Source organism: Phoenix dactylifera, unplaced genomic scaffold, assembly GCF_009389715.1.
Source record: "Phoenix dactylifera cultivar Barhee BC4 unplaced genomic scaffold, palm_55x_up_171113_PBpolish2nd_filt_p 001445F, whole genome shotgun sequence".
NCBI lineage: Eukaryota > Viridiplantae > Streptophyta > Magnoliopsida > Arecales > Arecaceae > Phoenix > Phoenix dactylifera.
Window position 1 is genome coordinate 75,502 of NW_024068764.1, and position 17,502 is coordinate 93,003.

The 17,502-nt window shown below is 39.0% G+C and overlaps 1 protein-coding gene across 1 annotated transcript; it reads left to right on the top strand.

Annotated features, from left to right (window-relative positions):
- The first annotated feature begins 9,640 nt into the window (after positions 1-9,640).
- LOC120108628 (UDP-rhamnose/UDP-galactose transporter 2-like) lies at positions 9,641-16,123 on the top strand. Its single transcript, XM_039122284.1, has 5 exons — positions 9,641-9,869; positions 10,441-10,625; positions 10,721-10,921; positions 14,008-14,169; positions 15,517-16,123. The coding sequence occupies exons 1-5, from the start codon at positions 9,743-9,745 to the stop codon at positions 15,874-15,876; spliced, it is 1,035 nt and encodes a 344-aa protein (XP_038978212.1). The 5' UTR covers positions 9,641-9,742; the 3' UTR covers positions 15,877-16,123.
- The last annotated feature ends 1,379 nt before the right edge of the window (positions 16,124-17,502 follow it).

Below are 17,502 nucleotides of genomic sequence, written 5' to 3' on the forward strand. Positions count from 1 at the left end.
AAAAATATCATGAGATCTAGCTCCCAGACTGTTTCTGTTCTGTGAAGAGCCTCAGACAAAAAAACAGGGTAAATTGAAGTTAATCGGTTAACTTTTCTGTTTTTCAAAAACTGATATTCTATGCCATAAATAGAGTATGCCGTATTTTATTGAATAACAAATAAAAAGTATGAAGTTAGAAGCTAAATTTTAAAATTCTAAATATTGCACTGATTAAGGTGATTGCTGGTGTTCATCATATTACCAGTACTCTTTTGTTTTGAAGCAGTTATATCCATTATGCATGATTGAATTGCCATATACACTTTCTCCTTGATTAAGGCACATGAATTTTACTAGCCTATTTTATACCAGAACACTCTGATGTCCTTTTTTTTTTGTTGAAGTCCCTATTGTTTCATTGTTTTGAGAAGATCAGTTTACTCATTTTATATGCCGAGCTCATGATACCATAGTTGATATGCTCATTACATACTGAAGCAGGTATTCAATACACTTGCAACAAAAACAAAATATACTTCCAATGTGATACCAGAACTTGTTAATCTCGTGGGAGTATTAATATGTTGATGAGAAATAAGCTTTAATATTTGATATTTCTGAACAAGGACTTCAAGATTACTAATGCTCATGGGAGTCTTGGTAAGTGTTTGAACCGGCTTCCATTGGTTGCCCTTCCCAAAACCTTGGGACTCGTTTTTGCAAGAAAGTTTTTCTCACTAGAATGTTTTTTTTTGAAAGCTGATATATAATGCTTGATTATAAAAAGTGACACATTGTATAGTGGCTTATATTTGGTTGAGCATCTACTCTTGAAAAAGCTATGTAAAATATCTGTTATGCCCTTAATAAAAAAAATATCTTACTCATTCTATTTAAAAGCTTTAGAATATTTTTGGAAAAAAATTCTAATTTTTAGCGGGTGGAAATTGATTTTTTTTTTTAATATCCTATGTGGATTTATTTTTCACGAAACGTGAAACTCTTATTTTTATGAAAAAATTATTTTTTAAAAAATAATTAAATATAAAATATTTTTTTTATTTTTTTGTTGACAATTAAACGAGACCTTAGATCTCAACCCAAAACTTTTTTATTGCTAGCTATGCTGCAAGCTTGAGTACATGGGTTATAGCTCGATTGATTTCTGGCGTGCTTTGCCCTCTGATTTTACCAAACTGCGCGATAACAGTTTGTCGGTCATCAGCATTTTGGTACGTGCCATGCATGTTGCTGCGAAGAGAAAATAATTTGCAAGGGAATCAACTCTAACTCCGACATTTCGTTTCTTTTTTTTTTTGGGAGGTTTTTGCAGGGATATTTTTCTAAAAATTCAAATTTGTGCGAATATTTTCCTTAAAAATTTTTATTTATTTTTGTGCCCTCATAGAACACTAGTTTTGCACAAATGCCTCTAACATAATGATTTTTCTAACACCGTTAATAAAAATCATATTTATTTTAATTAAAAATAAAATAAAATTTTGAAATTACTTTTTTGTCCTTCATCGCAATCATCTTGTAAATGTTTATTTTTATACTCTATCCATTAAAGGTATTTTAGTTATTTTAATTTGAAATCATTAATATTTTTAACGGCGTTAGATGGCATAGGTACATATGCAGAAACAAGGATAAAAAAAGGTAGAATAGCAAAACAAGTGTTTTTTATGAGGGTATACATGCAAATATCAATTTTGGAAGGGTATTTAATCCAAAATTTGATATTTAGAAGGGTATTCATGCTTTTTTTTTTTTTTTTACTTTTTGGTGTGGCTTTACACTCTTGATTTTGTTGAAACAAAATGTGAAGCGTAGCAAGTAAGAGATGTGGGAACATACTTTTTATCTTAGTTCTCCTAGAGAGAAAACCAAGAAAATTGCTTCTTCGAGTGGAAATTCAAAGGAAACGCGACTTCACACGAGTCAGTTTTGCATGAGTCGATACTAAGTTTCTCTTTATCGCCAATGATGCATGCAAATTATAGGTAAAGCTCCTAAGAGAACCCAAGCATGCAAGAAGAAATTTTTCCGGTGATATAGTGGGGCTAGGGCATGCAAGAAAAAAAAATGATTTATAATTTTTGTTTGACCAGTTTGGGTGTTTTCTTTCCTTTCGTTGTACAACTCCAAGGCTTCCGAGGTTGGCCGCATGAACCCAGAAACTTACCCATTATATGCAGCCCAGCAAGATTGGAAGCAGCAGAAATGATAGAATCACAATAACTAGTAGTGATAGCCAATCCCTAAATAATTGTGACAAAAAGCTTCTCTGATGCTGGTAATGGTAAAATAAACTCAACCATCATTTTTTTAAAACTGACCCATCATTAATTACGTGATGAAGCAAGGTAAAAATTATTTTATCAATAAAATAGAGATTATTTCATCTATCAACTGCATAGCTAATCTCAACATTAATTTTGTGATCAAATAAAGTAATTTATAAATACAAACAAGGGCATGTTAGATATTTTCACGAGGACAACCAAAGTATGATCTTATTTACTTTTTAAATACTGTAGCTGCTGGGACTAGCTCGACCAAGATGTCGAGCTGATAGGATTGTTGGAGTGTTCAGCTCATTCGTCGTCTAGATTAGAAAGATCAGATGAGGGTTACTGCACCATTTTCATGGTGATGATCTGGTGGCCGTTGAACTCGGTTGGCGATGGCTTCAACAAAGCGTGCCTTTAAGTTAATATTGGATGGTGGAGGTGCTGCTCTAATCAGTGCTCCGATGCTGGATTCGTCATGAATAACAAATATAAGAAAGTTCATCCATCAGAGCATATTCGGTGGGATCCTTTGATGCCTAACTCAAATACGGCTTTTAGAAAATAGGAGAAGGCCTAAGAGTAGTAGAGAGGTAGCATAAGAAAAACCAAATAAAACTTATCTGGAGCATATTCCCTCGGAATGTAATATATAGGCGACGGCTAGAACTCGTCACCCGATGTATATATAGGCGACAACTAGAGCTCATCGTTGAGTAGTTAGGGCCTGTTCGCTGGCCGTTATGGTAACAACCTATGTATTTTGCCCGTAAATTATACTCATGTGGTGCGGACACCAGTGCCAGGTCAGCCGGTCGCCACAGGATTCAGCCAGCTCAGCGGATTCCAGCCGATTCAGCCAGTCCTGATTTTATTTTAGATTGATTTATTTTAGTTGGATTTATTTTATGTTGATTGGGTTTGTTTGCATATTGTCATTTGGGCTTATTTGCATATTGTCATTTAGGATTTTTTTGAAATTATTTTATTTGTAGGGGTTTATTTGTTATTTTGTAACCTATATATATGGGTTCATCCTCATGTTTAGGGTTTTGATGTATGATGAATGAAAATTAGCCTCCTTGTCTTCTCTCTCCCTTCTCTTCTCCTCCTCTTCTTCTTCCCCTCCTCTTTTTCCCCCTTCCCTCTTCCTTCCTGCAGTTGTCCCTGCATCAGCTTTGGTATCAAAGCAGCCGCGGCTTTGCCCCTGCTTCCAAAGCCCACGATTTAGTCTCGTCTTCCCTCTATCACACCACAACCAGTTCCCTCCCCGACACCACCACGAGTCTGTGAAGGCCCAGATCACCGCCCGTACCGCGTCCAACCCTCCCTCTCTCTCGGTTTGTGTTTTCACCAAGAAAACGGGACATAACCCCTTTGCAGGTTCCTGTTCCGTGGCACCCGTCACCACGCTCGCGGCCACCGCTTCCATCCCTCGCCGCCGACAACACCAGCGCCACCGCTTTGATTCGCTACCGGAGGTCGCCGTGACCCCACGGAAACCCGCCATCTTGGTGTCCAACCACGTGGCAACCATCCTGACGGAGGAAGCTTTCTGCCACGACCCCTGTGGCCACCGTCCGTGGCCAGATCTGGGAGTGGGACACCGCTCTTCCTCTCCGTCGCCGCCGCAACGCCTCCCTCCCCCGCTAGAACCCGAGCCGCCCGCATCTGCCGCCGACCGCCTGCATCGGGCCCACAGAGGAGACCGCCGCCGGGAAACCCGAGATCGACTGCTACCGTCACCCCGCAGAGCGCGGCCCGCGACCTCCACCCCGCTCGTAGCCACCGCCACGAAGGGCGGCACATCCTCCCGAAACTGCCGGGAGGTTGAAGAAAGGATTAACGGGTAAGTCACAAACCCTTTAACCCGATCCAGTAGCCCCGGATCAAAAAAAAAAAACAACGCACGTGACTTGCACGTGATGGACCCTTAATGGGTTTTTCGGAGCGGGTCACTCTCGATAACCCGGATCCTAACGAGTCTGAGTTAAAAAGAAAAAAAAAAAGAAAAAAGAAAAAAAGAAAAAAAAGAAAGGAAAAAAAACCGTACCTCTGTTCATCTCCCCAACCGCACGCTGCGCCGCTGCCCTCGTAGCGCTGCTCCGCTCGTGCCGCCGCCGTCTTCGCTGCTTCGTCGTCGCCATTCCACCTCCGCCGCCTCACGCACTTGCCCGCTTCCCCTCCGCCTGACAAGCAGCGCCGCCCGCACGCAGCGCCGCCCCCTGCTGCGACCGCCTCCATTGCAGCGCCCGCCCGCACGCAGCGCCACCCCCGCGCTGCGACCACCTCCGCCTTCACTGCAGTGCCGCCTTATCTCCCCGCCTCCGCCCTCCGCCCTCGCCCTTCCTCTTCCTCCATCGCGCTCGCTGCTTCCGTCTCCTCTGCTGCCTGCCTGAGTCCGACCGCCCGTCGCCTCATCCGCCGCCCGCCGCCTTCTCTTTCCGTCCCTTCTTCATCTGTCCCGACCACTCCTCACGGCACCTTGTCCATCGCCAACTCTCCCTCCCTCTTTCATTTCATCAAGGTTTCAACAGTGAAACCCTCTCCACACTCATCTGGCTCATTCCCCCTTCTTCCCTCTCTTTCTTGTGGGCTCGAAAACCTATCAGGCCCATCCGGCCCACCACAGGCCGTACTTCTTTATTTTGGTTCGACAGGGCCCATTTTCACAGCAGCCCAATGAGTTGCTGCGCACAGATCCAATTGGAGCTCTTTGACGAGTCTACTTGCTACGCCTCACTTTTGGGTCGTCGCCCTCAGCCCAGGTCAGGTTTCTTCCCTTACTGTAAATTCTATTTGTTTGTCTAAATTTAGTATCAATTAACTCTTAAGTGCTTTATTGATATTACTTTTTGAAAATTTCACAACACCCCACTCCAGACAATACAAAATCCTAGTAGTGGCCTATCTTTGTTATTGATTGTAGGGCTACCTAATCTTTGGGAGTTCTTTAGGGCCTCTGTGCTATCCTGCAACACACTGAAAACTAGTACTATTTGACTGCAACTACTTACCAGAATTTATTACGTAATTTTTAAGCTGATTTTCAATTGCTACGAGCTAGCTTTCGTTTTATTGCGCATATACTTTGCAATTTCAAATTATTTCATGCATTAGGTCTACTTAGGAACCTCTATAGTTGGTAGGATCATACGTATCTTCATCATATTACGCATCTACATAGTGGTCGTGTCGCATCTCATTCTGAGTCCCAATTAGACATGGATTCCAAATCGAAGCCCTATTAAAGGCTATCCAAGACACTAATGCTCAAGTCCAAAACACCATTGCTAAGTCCCACGCAATAATGCCGAATTCATGACCTAACTACATGTCCACCAGGTTAATGCCTGACTTGATTCAATTGAGGCTTCACTTCAGAGGGTTATTTCAACCCAAGGAAGCTAGTGCCTCCCATTTATCGGGTCTTGAAGGGAACGAAACCCTAGAACAAATTCTAGAAACAACAGGCTCTGTTTGGGCAGGGCAATTTTGGTAATAGGTCTGTTCCAGGTCATCATCATGGCCTACCCTCGCCTAGAGGACCTGGTCCCTTCTCTAATATTGATAGAGGTTACCGACATAATGTAGAGCCCAGAGAACTTGTGACCCATGTTAAAGATGTGATGAAAGGCATCCGGGTTGAAGCCCTACTTTTGATGGTCCGCAATGATCCAAAGTTCTTTTCAGACTGGTTGCATGAAATGGACACTTCTTTGAGTGGTATAAATTTGTCTGAAGAAAGAAGGTTCGGTTTCACCAGAATGAAGCTCAATCGGTCGATGCTAACTTTTTTGGCAAAGCACCGAACATCTGTTAGCTAGGAGACATCAACATGAAATAAACTGATTGGGTAGAGATGAAAGAGAGATTTTAAAGAAAAATACCTACTCCTTAACTACCAAGACGATCTCCTTAACCGATGGACACTAAGTCCACTTTGTAAGGCGCCCTGACATATGGAGCACTTCCACGGGCCTTAATTCTTTAGGGTCCAAACCTTCTGTAGGGTCCACTACTCCTAGGCCCCTCCTACTGCCATGTCTCAGGCCGAGACACTAATGGCAAGGGAATCCTTGGTGAGCCTCCCAAACCACATTCCAAAATTCGTGTTATAAATACCAAGGTTTTGGTCACGTTACCTCCCAATGTGCTAACAAATTTTCGTTATTGCTCAGCAAGAGCAGGGAGGTGACATAGATGACTTAGAGGGAGCAAATCATGAACCAAACCTCGATGACATTCGGACATTGAGGAACTGTGTGATGACAAACCTGAAACCCTAGGATGCACCCACACTACGCCTAGCTCGCTTGCACAGTCAGATAGCAAGTCTGACCAGTCTACCATGAGTGTAGTTGGATATGCCCTCGCACAACCCATCGAAACTGATGTTAGGATTCTGAGCCTGCATATGTATTTGCACAACACATTTATAAGTTGCATCAGGAAATCCATAAGGGCATTAATGCATGTACTGCTCAATATAAGATGCAAGCTGATTTCTATGCTAAAGAATTTCAAACTTGGGGTTACGTAATGATCCGTCTTAAGAAATTGCAGTTTCTTAGTATTGGACCATTCAGGGTGTTGCACAAGGATGACACTGACGTCTATACCATTGACTTTCCATTTGATTTTGGTCATAGCCTTACTCTTAATATTAAAGATTTGGTTGCAATCTCTGTTGGCTCTTTTGCTGCACACTCTCCTGCGCTTGATGTTTATCCTATTATTGATTTCATGCCATCTACATTTCCTTTTCTCCTCCATCGAGCACAAAAAGAGTATATTGATTCTATTTTAGCTGAGCAAATAGTTTTTGACAGTGATGGAGGCATCCAGCATTTTCTGGTTCGTTGGCGTGGACGACCAAAGTCCGGTTCCACTTGGATCCAGCACGAGGAGAGATCGCCGATTGACCCGGACTTGTTGGAGTATTACCGGGGCTTTACCGAGCCACTTTCGTCAAGATCGACTTCTTTCCAACCGGGGAGAGTTGGTGTGAACACCAATGCCAGGTCAGCCAGTCGCCACAGGATTCAGCCAGCTCAGCGGGTTCCAGCCGATTCAGCCAGCCTGATTTTATTTTAGATTGATTTATTTTATGTTAATTGGGTTTGTTTGCATATTGTCATTTGGGTTTATTTGCATATTGTCATTTTAGGATCTTTTTGTAATTATTTTATTTTGTGACCCTATATATATGAATCCATCCTCATGTTTAGGATTTTGATGAATGATGAATGAAAATTAGCCTCCTTGTCTTCTTCTCTCTCCTCTTCTTCTCCTCCTCTTCTTCTTCCCCTTCCCTCTCCTTCCTGCAGTTGTCCTGCATCATGCTTCTGGTCGTGCGGACTACTAGGGAATCGTGTATGTTTGGAAATAGTCTACAATATAAGCCGGACTACTGTTAGCTCAGAGAGAGAGTTTGAAACATAAAGGACCCTCCGTGCACCATCTAGGTCGACCATGTAGCAAGCTTTGCGTAGTCAATCTATAGCTAAGTGGCGAGTTTTTATTGGTCGATTGCCCCGATCTATTCCATAGTGTATCAAATACTATATAAGAATTGAATTCCATACGTGTAACTACTTTTGGTGGGACCTTTTGTTGGAAGACTACTGTGCAGCAAAAATCCTAACGATATTTTGGTTACGAAAGGCCAACGACGTTGGACCTTTGAGGTGCTGCTCTCTCCTGTCGGGGCAATATAGAAAACTAGAGACAGGGCGCAGGGTTTCAACTTCCAAGATGGTAAAGTTTATTTAGATCCACGGGGACCGTTGCAAGATGCTTTACATTACCATCCACATTTAATCCTATTTAATCCACTCTTATATGAAAAAACTGAACATAAATATGGAAATCGAAATGAAACACTTACTAAGAAGAATTTAATCCCACCTAATCAACTGTTAAATAAAAAATAAATATGAATATTGTAATCGAAAAAAAACTCGGAGGATTCAATCTCATTTAATCCACTCTTAAATTAGAAATGAATAAGGATATAATAATTGAAAAACAACTCCTGCCGAGAAGAAGAATTCAATTCCTCTTAATCAACTTTTTAATACAAAAATAAACATGAATACGGTAACCGAAAAGAAACTCTTGCACCATTTAATCCATTCTTTATTTCATTTTCACATATATTTTTTTTAAAGTAAGAATTTATAATTTGTATAAGATCATTCTAGTTAATTCTACAAGGCCGTTTTAGGAATGCTCTATTTATAGATGAATAAACTTTTGAAACAACAATCAATTGCTTTGAAATTAAAAAAAAATAATATTATCTTTGTATATGCCCTAAAATTTGCAGAACTCTTTGATTTGTAGTAAAACTGTTTATAGCAAGATGGATACTAACTCTCCTCTGATTGCTGAGCTTGATACACTCCACTGAAATTCAGATGTGAATTTGGTAGACAAAATCTATCTAAGATATTTCTGCGTCAGAATGCCCTACAGTGGATGGGATAATTCCCCCCCTTACCATATTTGGATAAATGTTGGGATCTAATCGTGATGCCACTGCTCCTTATCCGTGGATTCCATACCCTATTCCAACCTTTGAGCGAAAGCCCGTGACGCCGAGGGGTACTTGGCTTCAGTGATCACATGGATTCGGGGATGCAGTCGCGTCATTGAGAGGCCGATGCTCGGTAACATTTACAAACTTTTAAGAGAGTGCCGCATCTATGAGGCCATGCATGTATACAAGAAGGCGAATGGTGCCGTGACTAGGACTGGGTTGCCTATTTTTTTGCTGGCCATTTGGAAGGCTTTGGGTGGACCACGCATCGTTGTCAGAGAATTTATTGGCCGCATTTATACTCGTCCTATATGAGCCGCTGTTGTTGTTGTAAAATAAAATAAAAATAAAAATAAAAATAAAAATAATAATAATAATAATAATAATAATAATAATCCGAAGGCCCGTGCTATGCTCTGGCAAAATGGCTAACGGCCTTGTACGTTTCCCTATCCCGGATAGCTTAGACCGAACGGCTTATCCGCACTAGTCCGGTGCATCCAGCCCGGTACACGTAACCCGCGAACTCTCTCTCTTGTCCCGCGTTCCTTCTTCCTCCCTTCCCTCCCTCCCTCTCCGATCCTTCGGGGACCTATTAATTCCCTCCGCAATTCTCCCCCATCTCTCTCTCTCTCTCTCTCTCTCTCTCTCTCTCTCTCTCTTTTCTAGGGGTTGAATCCTTCTCCTTGACGCCGGCGTCAAGGCGTGGAAAGACGAATCTTTCCACCTATATTCTTTATATAATTCTTGTCCCAAAACCCTCGGTCTCACCCCCAATCGTTGATTTCTTCTCCCACTCGCCGTCCCAATTTTTCTCCTTGGAGGATTTATTTATATCAGATTCGGGATCCGGGAGGTGGGAGAAGGGAGCAGGGATTGGTTTTTCGTTGAGAAGGGAGGATTGGGAGAAGGCGGATTGGCGATGAAAATGGAGAAGAAGGTCGTCGTCTCGGATACGGGGGCGTGGGCGATGAATGTGGTCAGCTCGGTGGGGCTTATCATGGCCAACAAGCAGCTCATGTCTGCTGGTGGCTATGGATTCAGCTTTGGTACACCCTCTTTGCTTCCCTCCTCCTCCTTTTTTTCTCTCTCTCTCTCTCTACCTTTCTATCTTGCTGTGTTATGATGGAATTAATGTATAAAGATTCAATTTTTATCTTGAAAAACATGATTGATCCTGGTTTATTGGTGTTATTTTTTAAAAAAATATTCAAGATGCTATATATCCCATTGTGGGTTTGTATTATGAATGATAACTTAAATGATCTCGGATTTATGCGTAAACCTGTCTGTCAAAATCTTTGAATTACTATAAGTCACTTGAAATGATTATAGAAGCACAAAATATTGGGCGCTAAGAATCGTTTCTTGGAAATCTTGAATTTGGATAGTTGATTAAGGTTTTTGTAGGAGTTTGTATGGATGCAATTTTATTTGGATCATAAAAACTGCATCTTGGGGCGATTTCTGGTGATACTGAAATTAACTGATTTTTTTAGTTGCTAGAAATTATGGGTTAACTCAGATTCACACAACCCATGCTATATAGAATTTTGGATTTTTTTGATTGATTTTTCTAAATTTAAATGAACTTTACTGATGGTACGTGAATTTCTGCAGCAACTACGCTCACAGGGTTTCATTTTACCCTGACGGGAATTATTGGATATGTTTCAAATGCATCTGGCTTGTCTATGTCCAAGCATGTTCCTTTTTGGGAGCTCTTGTGGTTTTCCATCGTTGCTAATCTATCAATTACAGGGATGAACCTTAGTCTCATGCTGAACTCAGTGGGGTTTTACCAGGTCTGTTGTTTTATGCCTGGTTTATCTAGAAATATATGATTTATTGTGTTGGAACAATATATTTGTCAGCCTGAATTCTGCTGTGAAACTTGCAGATCTCTAAGTTGAGCATGATACCAGTGGTTTGCATGATGGAATGGTTACTCAACAGCAAAAACTACTCCCCGAGAGTGATAATGTCTGTAATTGTGGTAGCCTTTGGTGTTGGTGTTTGCACGGTCACTGATGTGGAAATTAATGCTAAGGGTTTCCTTTGTGCATGCGTGGCTGTGTTCTGCACATCGCTGCAGCAGATTGTGAGCATCTTAACATTCTTTCTTCTTTGAACATAGATCTTTAAATTGAATCAGAAATAATTATGACTTTCACTTTTGAATTCTTTCTGCTGGTATCATATGGCAGAGACTTAAAATTTATATGAAGTTGAAGGTAGGAAACGGGTGTTTTATATCATTTAACAATTGCATAGCTTTTGTGATGAATGCTTCATTTTTGTAAAGTAAAATTTGTTTCCTATCTAATAGTTGATTATTTAAGAAACTGGTTTTTCTCAATAATAGATTTCTTCTTCTCTGGTTTGCGCATCTAAAAGGTTTGTGCTTGGAATCTCATACGCCAGTTGTGGTAATTAGGTAATTACACGATTATGCTTCTGAGCATTCGGGGTCCTAGGAGGGTCGAATTGGGAATAGACCTACTAGCCTTCTTTTTACACAAAGTAGTTGCCTGAGGACTCGAACCCACCAAGCTCCAGTTGCAGTAATTATCACAAATTATAAAGTTAGAATGAAACAGATGTTGATATAAAGTCTACATTGTTATAATTGTATCATTTGAGACCCCTGGATGTATTTAGTACTTTTACACTGAAACATGTAAAACTTTAATTTTCAAAAAAAAATAATGAAAACTCATCTGTTATATCGTTTGAGAATAATACTATATATTTGGGCATGTATATTTACATTTTATAATTTGATGATTGTATAACACATGGTAGTCTAAATTCTGTGTGAGATTAAGGCTCTAGGTAAGCACATTTGTCAACGAGTTTGTTTTTCTAGTTCTTTCCATATTGGCAAATTTCAAGCTTGATTGACACCAGATGCTTCTCAAAATTTGAAGAAATGAAGGAGTGATGAAAGTGAGATTCTTGGCCTTGAACTAATAGTTGTAGATGCTGACTGGGTGAGATATAGGGCCTTTACTCATTGGATTTATTTGGACACAGCTTGAGGCTTTTCATTTCGGAATCATGGTTCCATCCTTTTCGTGCATTTAAAGTTGTTGAATATTGAGAGTCGAGATTCTTTAGGAGGTGCTTGTCTGTTGAAAAGAGAAGGTTTATAAATAGAAAATATGTAAGATGATTCACAGTGAAACATGGGTTTAGAAAATTTTACTCCAGTAGATTTTCAGTTTCATAATTTTACTTTGGAAAATAACATGAATATCAAAATGCAAGTATTTTGGGTGTTGTATTGTGTTTTTTCAAGGGAAACTGCATGCGCTTGTAGATTGTCCATCACATTAGTGTGGTGAATATCCGAGAGGAGGGTTTAAAATGGATTCCATGCCATTGGTTCATCTATGGACAACATGCAAAACCAGCTATAGTCTTGCTAGGTGACAACCACTAAATGCACAGAAACTGGCAGTACAGTTAAACAGAGTTTGATCAACTTAAGCAATGAACTTGATGTATAATAAGATGTTGACTTTTAAATGTTGTTAACTGCTAAAGCTTGTTTAAGAGTCCATGTTTCATCAAATCAGGTTGATAAAATTCAATCACATTTGCTAAGTAGTTGCTTGCGATGAACACTGAAATATTGCAGAAGCCAGAAACAGAGATTTTGATGAATGAGGTCAGAGTGCAAAGGGTTTATTTGGAAAAATAACTATTGACGAATTAGAATTTCAAAATAGCCGAACTCGAGCTTTGTTTTAGATTTTAGTCTATCAGGAGTTCTAAATACAAAGGAGGCTGCTGGTGTACTTTAGCTAGAGAAAAATGGAAAAAAAATGGAAAGGTGCCTCATAATCTGAAAAGGCTGAAATGTCTTTGTATGACCAAAAATGTCATGCATTTATTTGAAAGAGAAGATGAATGTGAATATTAGGAAGAATTATTGTGAAATAGGGGGTTAATAAATAAACATTTAGCAGAACATAACATCCCTTTATTCCGAGCAAAACAAGCAATAGTTTTACTATGAATCTCTTCAACCAACAAATGATTGCATGGATGATAGAGGTATTATTTCAGGTAACTCATGATGGGTTTTGGGCTCCACAGAGGTTTACTATATTTATTTTTATAAATTGGGTACTTTTTCTATGTAGTAAGTTGGAAGAAATTTAGAATGAGGTTCTGCTGATAGGACATTTGGATGCTCTCCAAATATTTATTGCAGTGTCTGCTTGTCTTTTTCATGCCTATGCAATTAAAGCGTTTTCAAATCTAGAGAAATGAATAAAGAATGGGTTGCTAGCTTTTTATTCCTTACTCTCTTTGCCAGCTTCTTTTTTCTGACCTTGTTGGCTATACTCGCGCATGTCGTGTGAGGCGCCGATATACAAAAAAAAAACTATAACTTGAATCCTTCATAGTTTCTCCTAGTGAAAAATATGATATAATTTTAGTCTTTTTAATCTTTAGCAAATTGTAGTCCATTTGGCATGCCTGTTTAACTGCTTTAGCTAAGGGCAGTTCTCTTCCACAATGTGGGCTGTGGAAGTCTTGTTTAGACAGAACCTGTAATTGTGCTAAGATGCTTACTGTATTGGTACTATTTGTCTGGGTTAAGGCTTGTTGGTTAAGGTTTAGAATATACTTAAATTCTTATTATGTATAGGGAAGTCTTCCTGTATCAAAGATCGTATCGCGGCAAAAAGAGTAGCCTGGTTCATGTGATCACATTCTGTCAATTGAGTTAGTTTGTATGTAGGATAAAGTTCTGCACTAAGGTTTCCTAGTTTTTTCTATTTTTTGATGGAACTCTCCATAGAATTCCTCAAAGTAATGGCCACCTAGGAATCTTTTTAAATACTTTCATGTTGTACTGCTGTATATTACTGCTGTTGGGATTTTAGTTGCAGAAAATGCTATGCTGCTTGCCTTCATTTATTCCCCTAACTGTAATGATGGTCATTGATATGCTGATGTTGAATGCTTAATTTTTCAAAATATAAAGGATGGTCATTTTATTGATTCTGTTTAATCTTTGCTTTCTATATCGAATATTGGAATACAGTTAGTATACTCTTGCCTATGTTAGATGTTGCATACCACAATACTTTGGAAATAGTTTGCTGATTCTACATACATTCTCCAGTCTCTGTGTGAATAAACAATCTAATGCTACTTTCATCTTTCTAGACCATTGGGTCTTTTCAGAAAAAGTACAACATCGGTTCTTTTGAGCTGCTGAGCCAAACTGCTCCGGTTCAGGCTATCTCTCTTCTTTTATTTGGCCCTTTTGCAGACTACTACCTCAACGGGCAGTCCCTCTTGAAGTACCATTTCTCTACAGGAGCAACTGTAAGTTCTAAAATTTCCCTTAGAATTGGACCACTTCCTATGAAATTTTACCCAAGAGTTGATATCTTTTTATTGCTGGTTAAATACTTTATCCCCTAATATTATGCAAAATATCATCATGCCATCAATTTTCCATATTCAGCATACACTAAATGATGACCAGTAAAAGTAATGCAAAATAGCGTCCATAATAAAAGACTTGATAGCTTGGCAGAAAAAAATAGGTGCATAAAGAGCAAAGATTGGTTCTTGAAAAGATGGTACAGTTGTGATGGGGACTGCTGTGAGGGAGTAGGATATCAAGTTTTTTTGAAAAATGGGTGCTGTAGAAAATTAAACAGGATTGCTGGTTGCTTGCAGTTATACAAAAGGTGTTGCATCAGTTGCATAACCTAGTCTTCACCCACCCATTCATTTTACGAATGTATATTAATGATATTAAGTTATTCTTGACTTTGGACTAGCTATAGTCACGTTTCCTATCTGTGATGGGGCAATAATTACATATCCGATTTAACCGATGGATGAATGTGCAAGCATACATTTCATGCTTATTTGAGTAATAGCAATGAGATTCTCCAATATCATGCTAAGAATAGTTAGGATTTTCAGAAAAAAATGCTATTCATTTGGTGAGAAATAAAAAGGAATAGCAAAAATTCGCGTGGCTAAAACTGAAGCAGCTACTTTTGAAGTAACAGAAAGAAAAGCAACGACTGGAGTGGGTGAGTCAGAGTTGAAATGAGGATTCCTCACTTTTTTCTCTCATTCAAAACCATGCATGAGACGTTCATCTCGCACGGATCCTAAGTGATAAAAGGAAGAAGAACTCTGTCTTTCTTTTTTGATTACCTTCCTCGCGTATGTATAAGACCGAATCCATTCGATTTCTAAAAAGAATTGCTAATCCTTAACTTTTCGAGGGATAATGCCATATTTCTAGTTTGTGATAGGGGAATCAATAATAATGAGGCTAGTCCAAAGTACCATGCCTAACCATCCAGTTATGCAAGTCTCAATTTTATTAATTGAATATACTAACATGCTCTCATTATAGAATGCAAAAATATTATCACTTTTTTATACACAATCGAGTTCATTATTTTCTATAATATACATGCACATTGACTTATACATTTATACAAGTTTATACGTAAAAGGGATTCTTACCTGTAACCGGCAATAGAACTCAAGCAAGGTGCATGGTAAGCTGTATAATTGCACATAGGAAAGGCTCCTGCCCATGCACATCAACATGCATGTTTTACTTGTTTCTATTTTTAGCTGCCCAAATCAAATATTTTTGGGCTATTCATGATTAAACCTCTCCTTTCCACTCTCTTGCAGTTGTTCATACTCCTCTCCTGTTCCCTATCTGTCTTCTGCAACATGAGCCAATACCTCTGCATCGGCCGGTTTTCTGCAACGTCCTTCCAAGTCTTGGGTCACATGAAGACCGTATGCGTGCTAATATTAGGATGGATACTGTTTGACTCGGCGCTTACTGTCAAGAATGTACTAGGGATGTTGCTTGCTGTGGTGGGAATGATAGTTTACAGTTGGGCTGTGGAGCATGAGAAACAGGCTAAATTGGCTTCCCATGTCAAGGGTGATAGAGCATTGGATGAGGAGGATGTAAGTCTCCTAAAGGAGAAAGTAAACAGTCTTTCTGAGTCAGATCTCGAGCTTGCACAGACGAGGAGTTGATTCTTTGATTTTTTGATTTGTTCTTTATTATTTAGTCAAAATCAGTTCTTTTTTTGCCCCTTCCATAGTGTTAATTACTCAAGTCTTCTCACATCGATCAAAGCTCCCAATTGACTGTGTTGTAGGGGAGTTTTTCTTTCATACCCAATTTATCCAGGATCAGCATGTTCATTTGTGTTATACATAAGACGAGGGTGAATCCCATGGTAATGATAATTGCTCATCAGGAAGACTCATTTTTCATAAAGCTTCTTGTGTTCCCATTTGATCAGATGGTGATTTCCTATGATGATTTGGTACCTTGCAGCTTTAAATTCCAAGTTCTGAAGTCCCAACTATGTTTGTCAACTGCAGACCATCTTAGCAGCATGGTATCTGCATATAAAAACCGAGAAAATTATGGGACCATTGTAGGACTTGTTTGGTTTGCAGGAGGAGGGAAAATGTAGCCGATGGGAATATACAGAATTGTTGCATGTTTGGTTGGAGTTTTCAAAAAAAAGAGATAAGAAAGTGGCTTTTTCATAAAAATAAGATTTTCATATTTTATAAAAAGAAAAGTCTATATGGAATATGGGAAAGTCTAATTTTCATCGGTTGGAAATTAGGGTTTCTAAAGGTTTTCTTAAGCTCTTAAATAGAATAAGATAGGTTTTTGCCTTTATTAAGCGTATAACATGTGCTTTACACAACTTTTCAAAAAAAAAGAGAAAAAGATGCTTAATCAAATATAAGCCACTCTGAAATGTGTCACTTTTCTATGGTCAATCAAACATCTAAAAATCACTTTTTCAGGCGTTATATATTCAAACATCGGTTTCCTAGGAAAAAAATTCCAATAAGATTTTTTTTTTTCATGCGAACCAAAGTGTTTTCAAGCCAAACTCTCCATTTTGCATCCCAGATATTATGCTGGTTTCAAACTTTTTGGGGAAAAATTTGTATGGCAGTTTGCAGTCTATCTATATTGCTATCTTAATCAGGAACCAAGTTTAGCCCTTGGAAGAGTGGAAATGTAGAAGCACAACTCACCTAGAACTTAAACCTAAAGCCACCTGGTAATGATAAGAACCCAAGCAGCGAATATTAAATTATTTTACTTAGTTTGTCAATACAGTTCTGCAATCAAATAGGTGCCATCGTAGTCTAATATTTTTGGCTTTCATGCAACAGTGTTTGAAGAATAAAATGGCGGGATTTTGAAGTGTTTGTCCCCCTTTCCAACCCTAACATCCTGACTTCAACTGAAACAAAACAGTTAATATTTTTCAACTAATGACTGATTTGGTTGATCATTATTTATTTACGATAATTACGGTCTTTATTTTTCTATTATTGAAATACAAACTCTCTAAAAGGAAAAGAGATACCAGAGCAAATATCTCTCTTTGCAGAGCATTATAATTCCAAAAAATGAAGTATAGTAATTATCAAAAATAGTGATCAATATAACCAACTATTAGTTGAACAATAGAGTCTATTTTGTTGCAATGACCAAATATCAGATTATATCATTTTAGTTTTTAGAAGAAAATTAGAATGTTTTGGACTTTCTTTAGAAAAAGAGGTCTGACTAATCAAAAATCCTATGGTGGCTAGTAGGGTTCAAGGGCCCTTAGGTTCATA

Bases quoted from the DNA above. Each gene is read 5' to 3' on its own strand.
- LOC120108628 (XM_039122284.1), top strand. From the start codon at position 9,743: ATGAAAATGGAGAAGAAGGTCGTCGTCTCGGATACGGGGGCGTGGGCG. The intron at 9,870-10,440 runs GTACACCCTCTT...GAATTTCTGCAG, and splicing joins TGGCTATGGATTCAGCTTTG to CAACTACGCTCACAGGGTTT. The intron at 10,626-10,720 runs GTCTGTTGTTTT...TGAAACTTGCAG, and splicing joins ACTCAGTGGGGTTTTACCAG to ATCTCTAAGTTGAGCATGAT.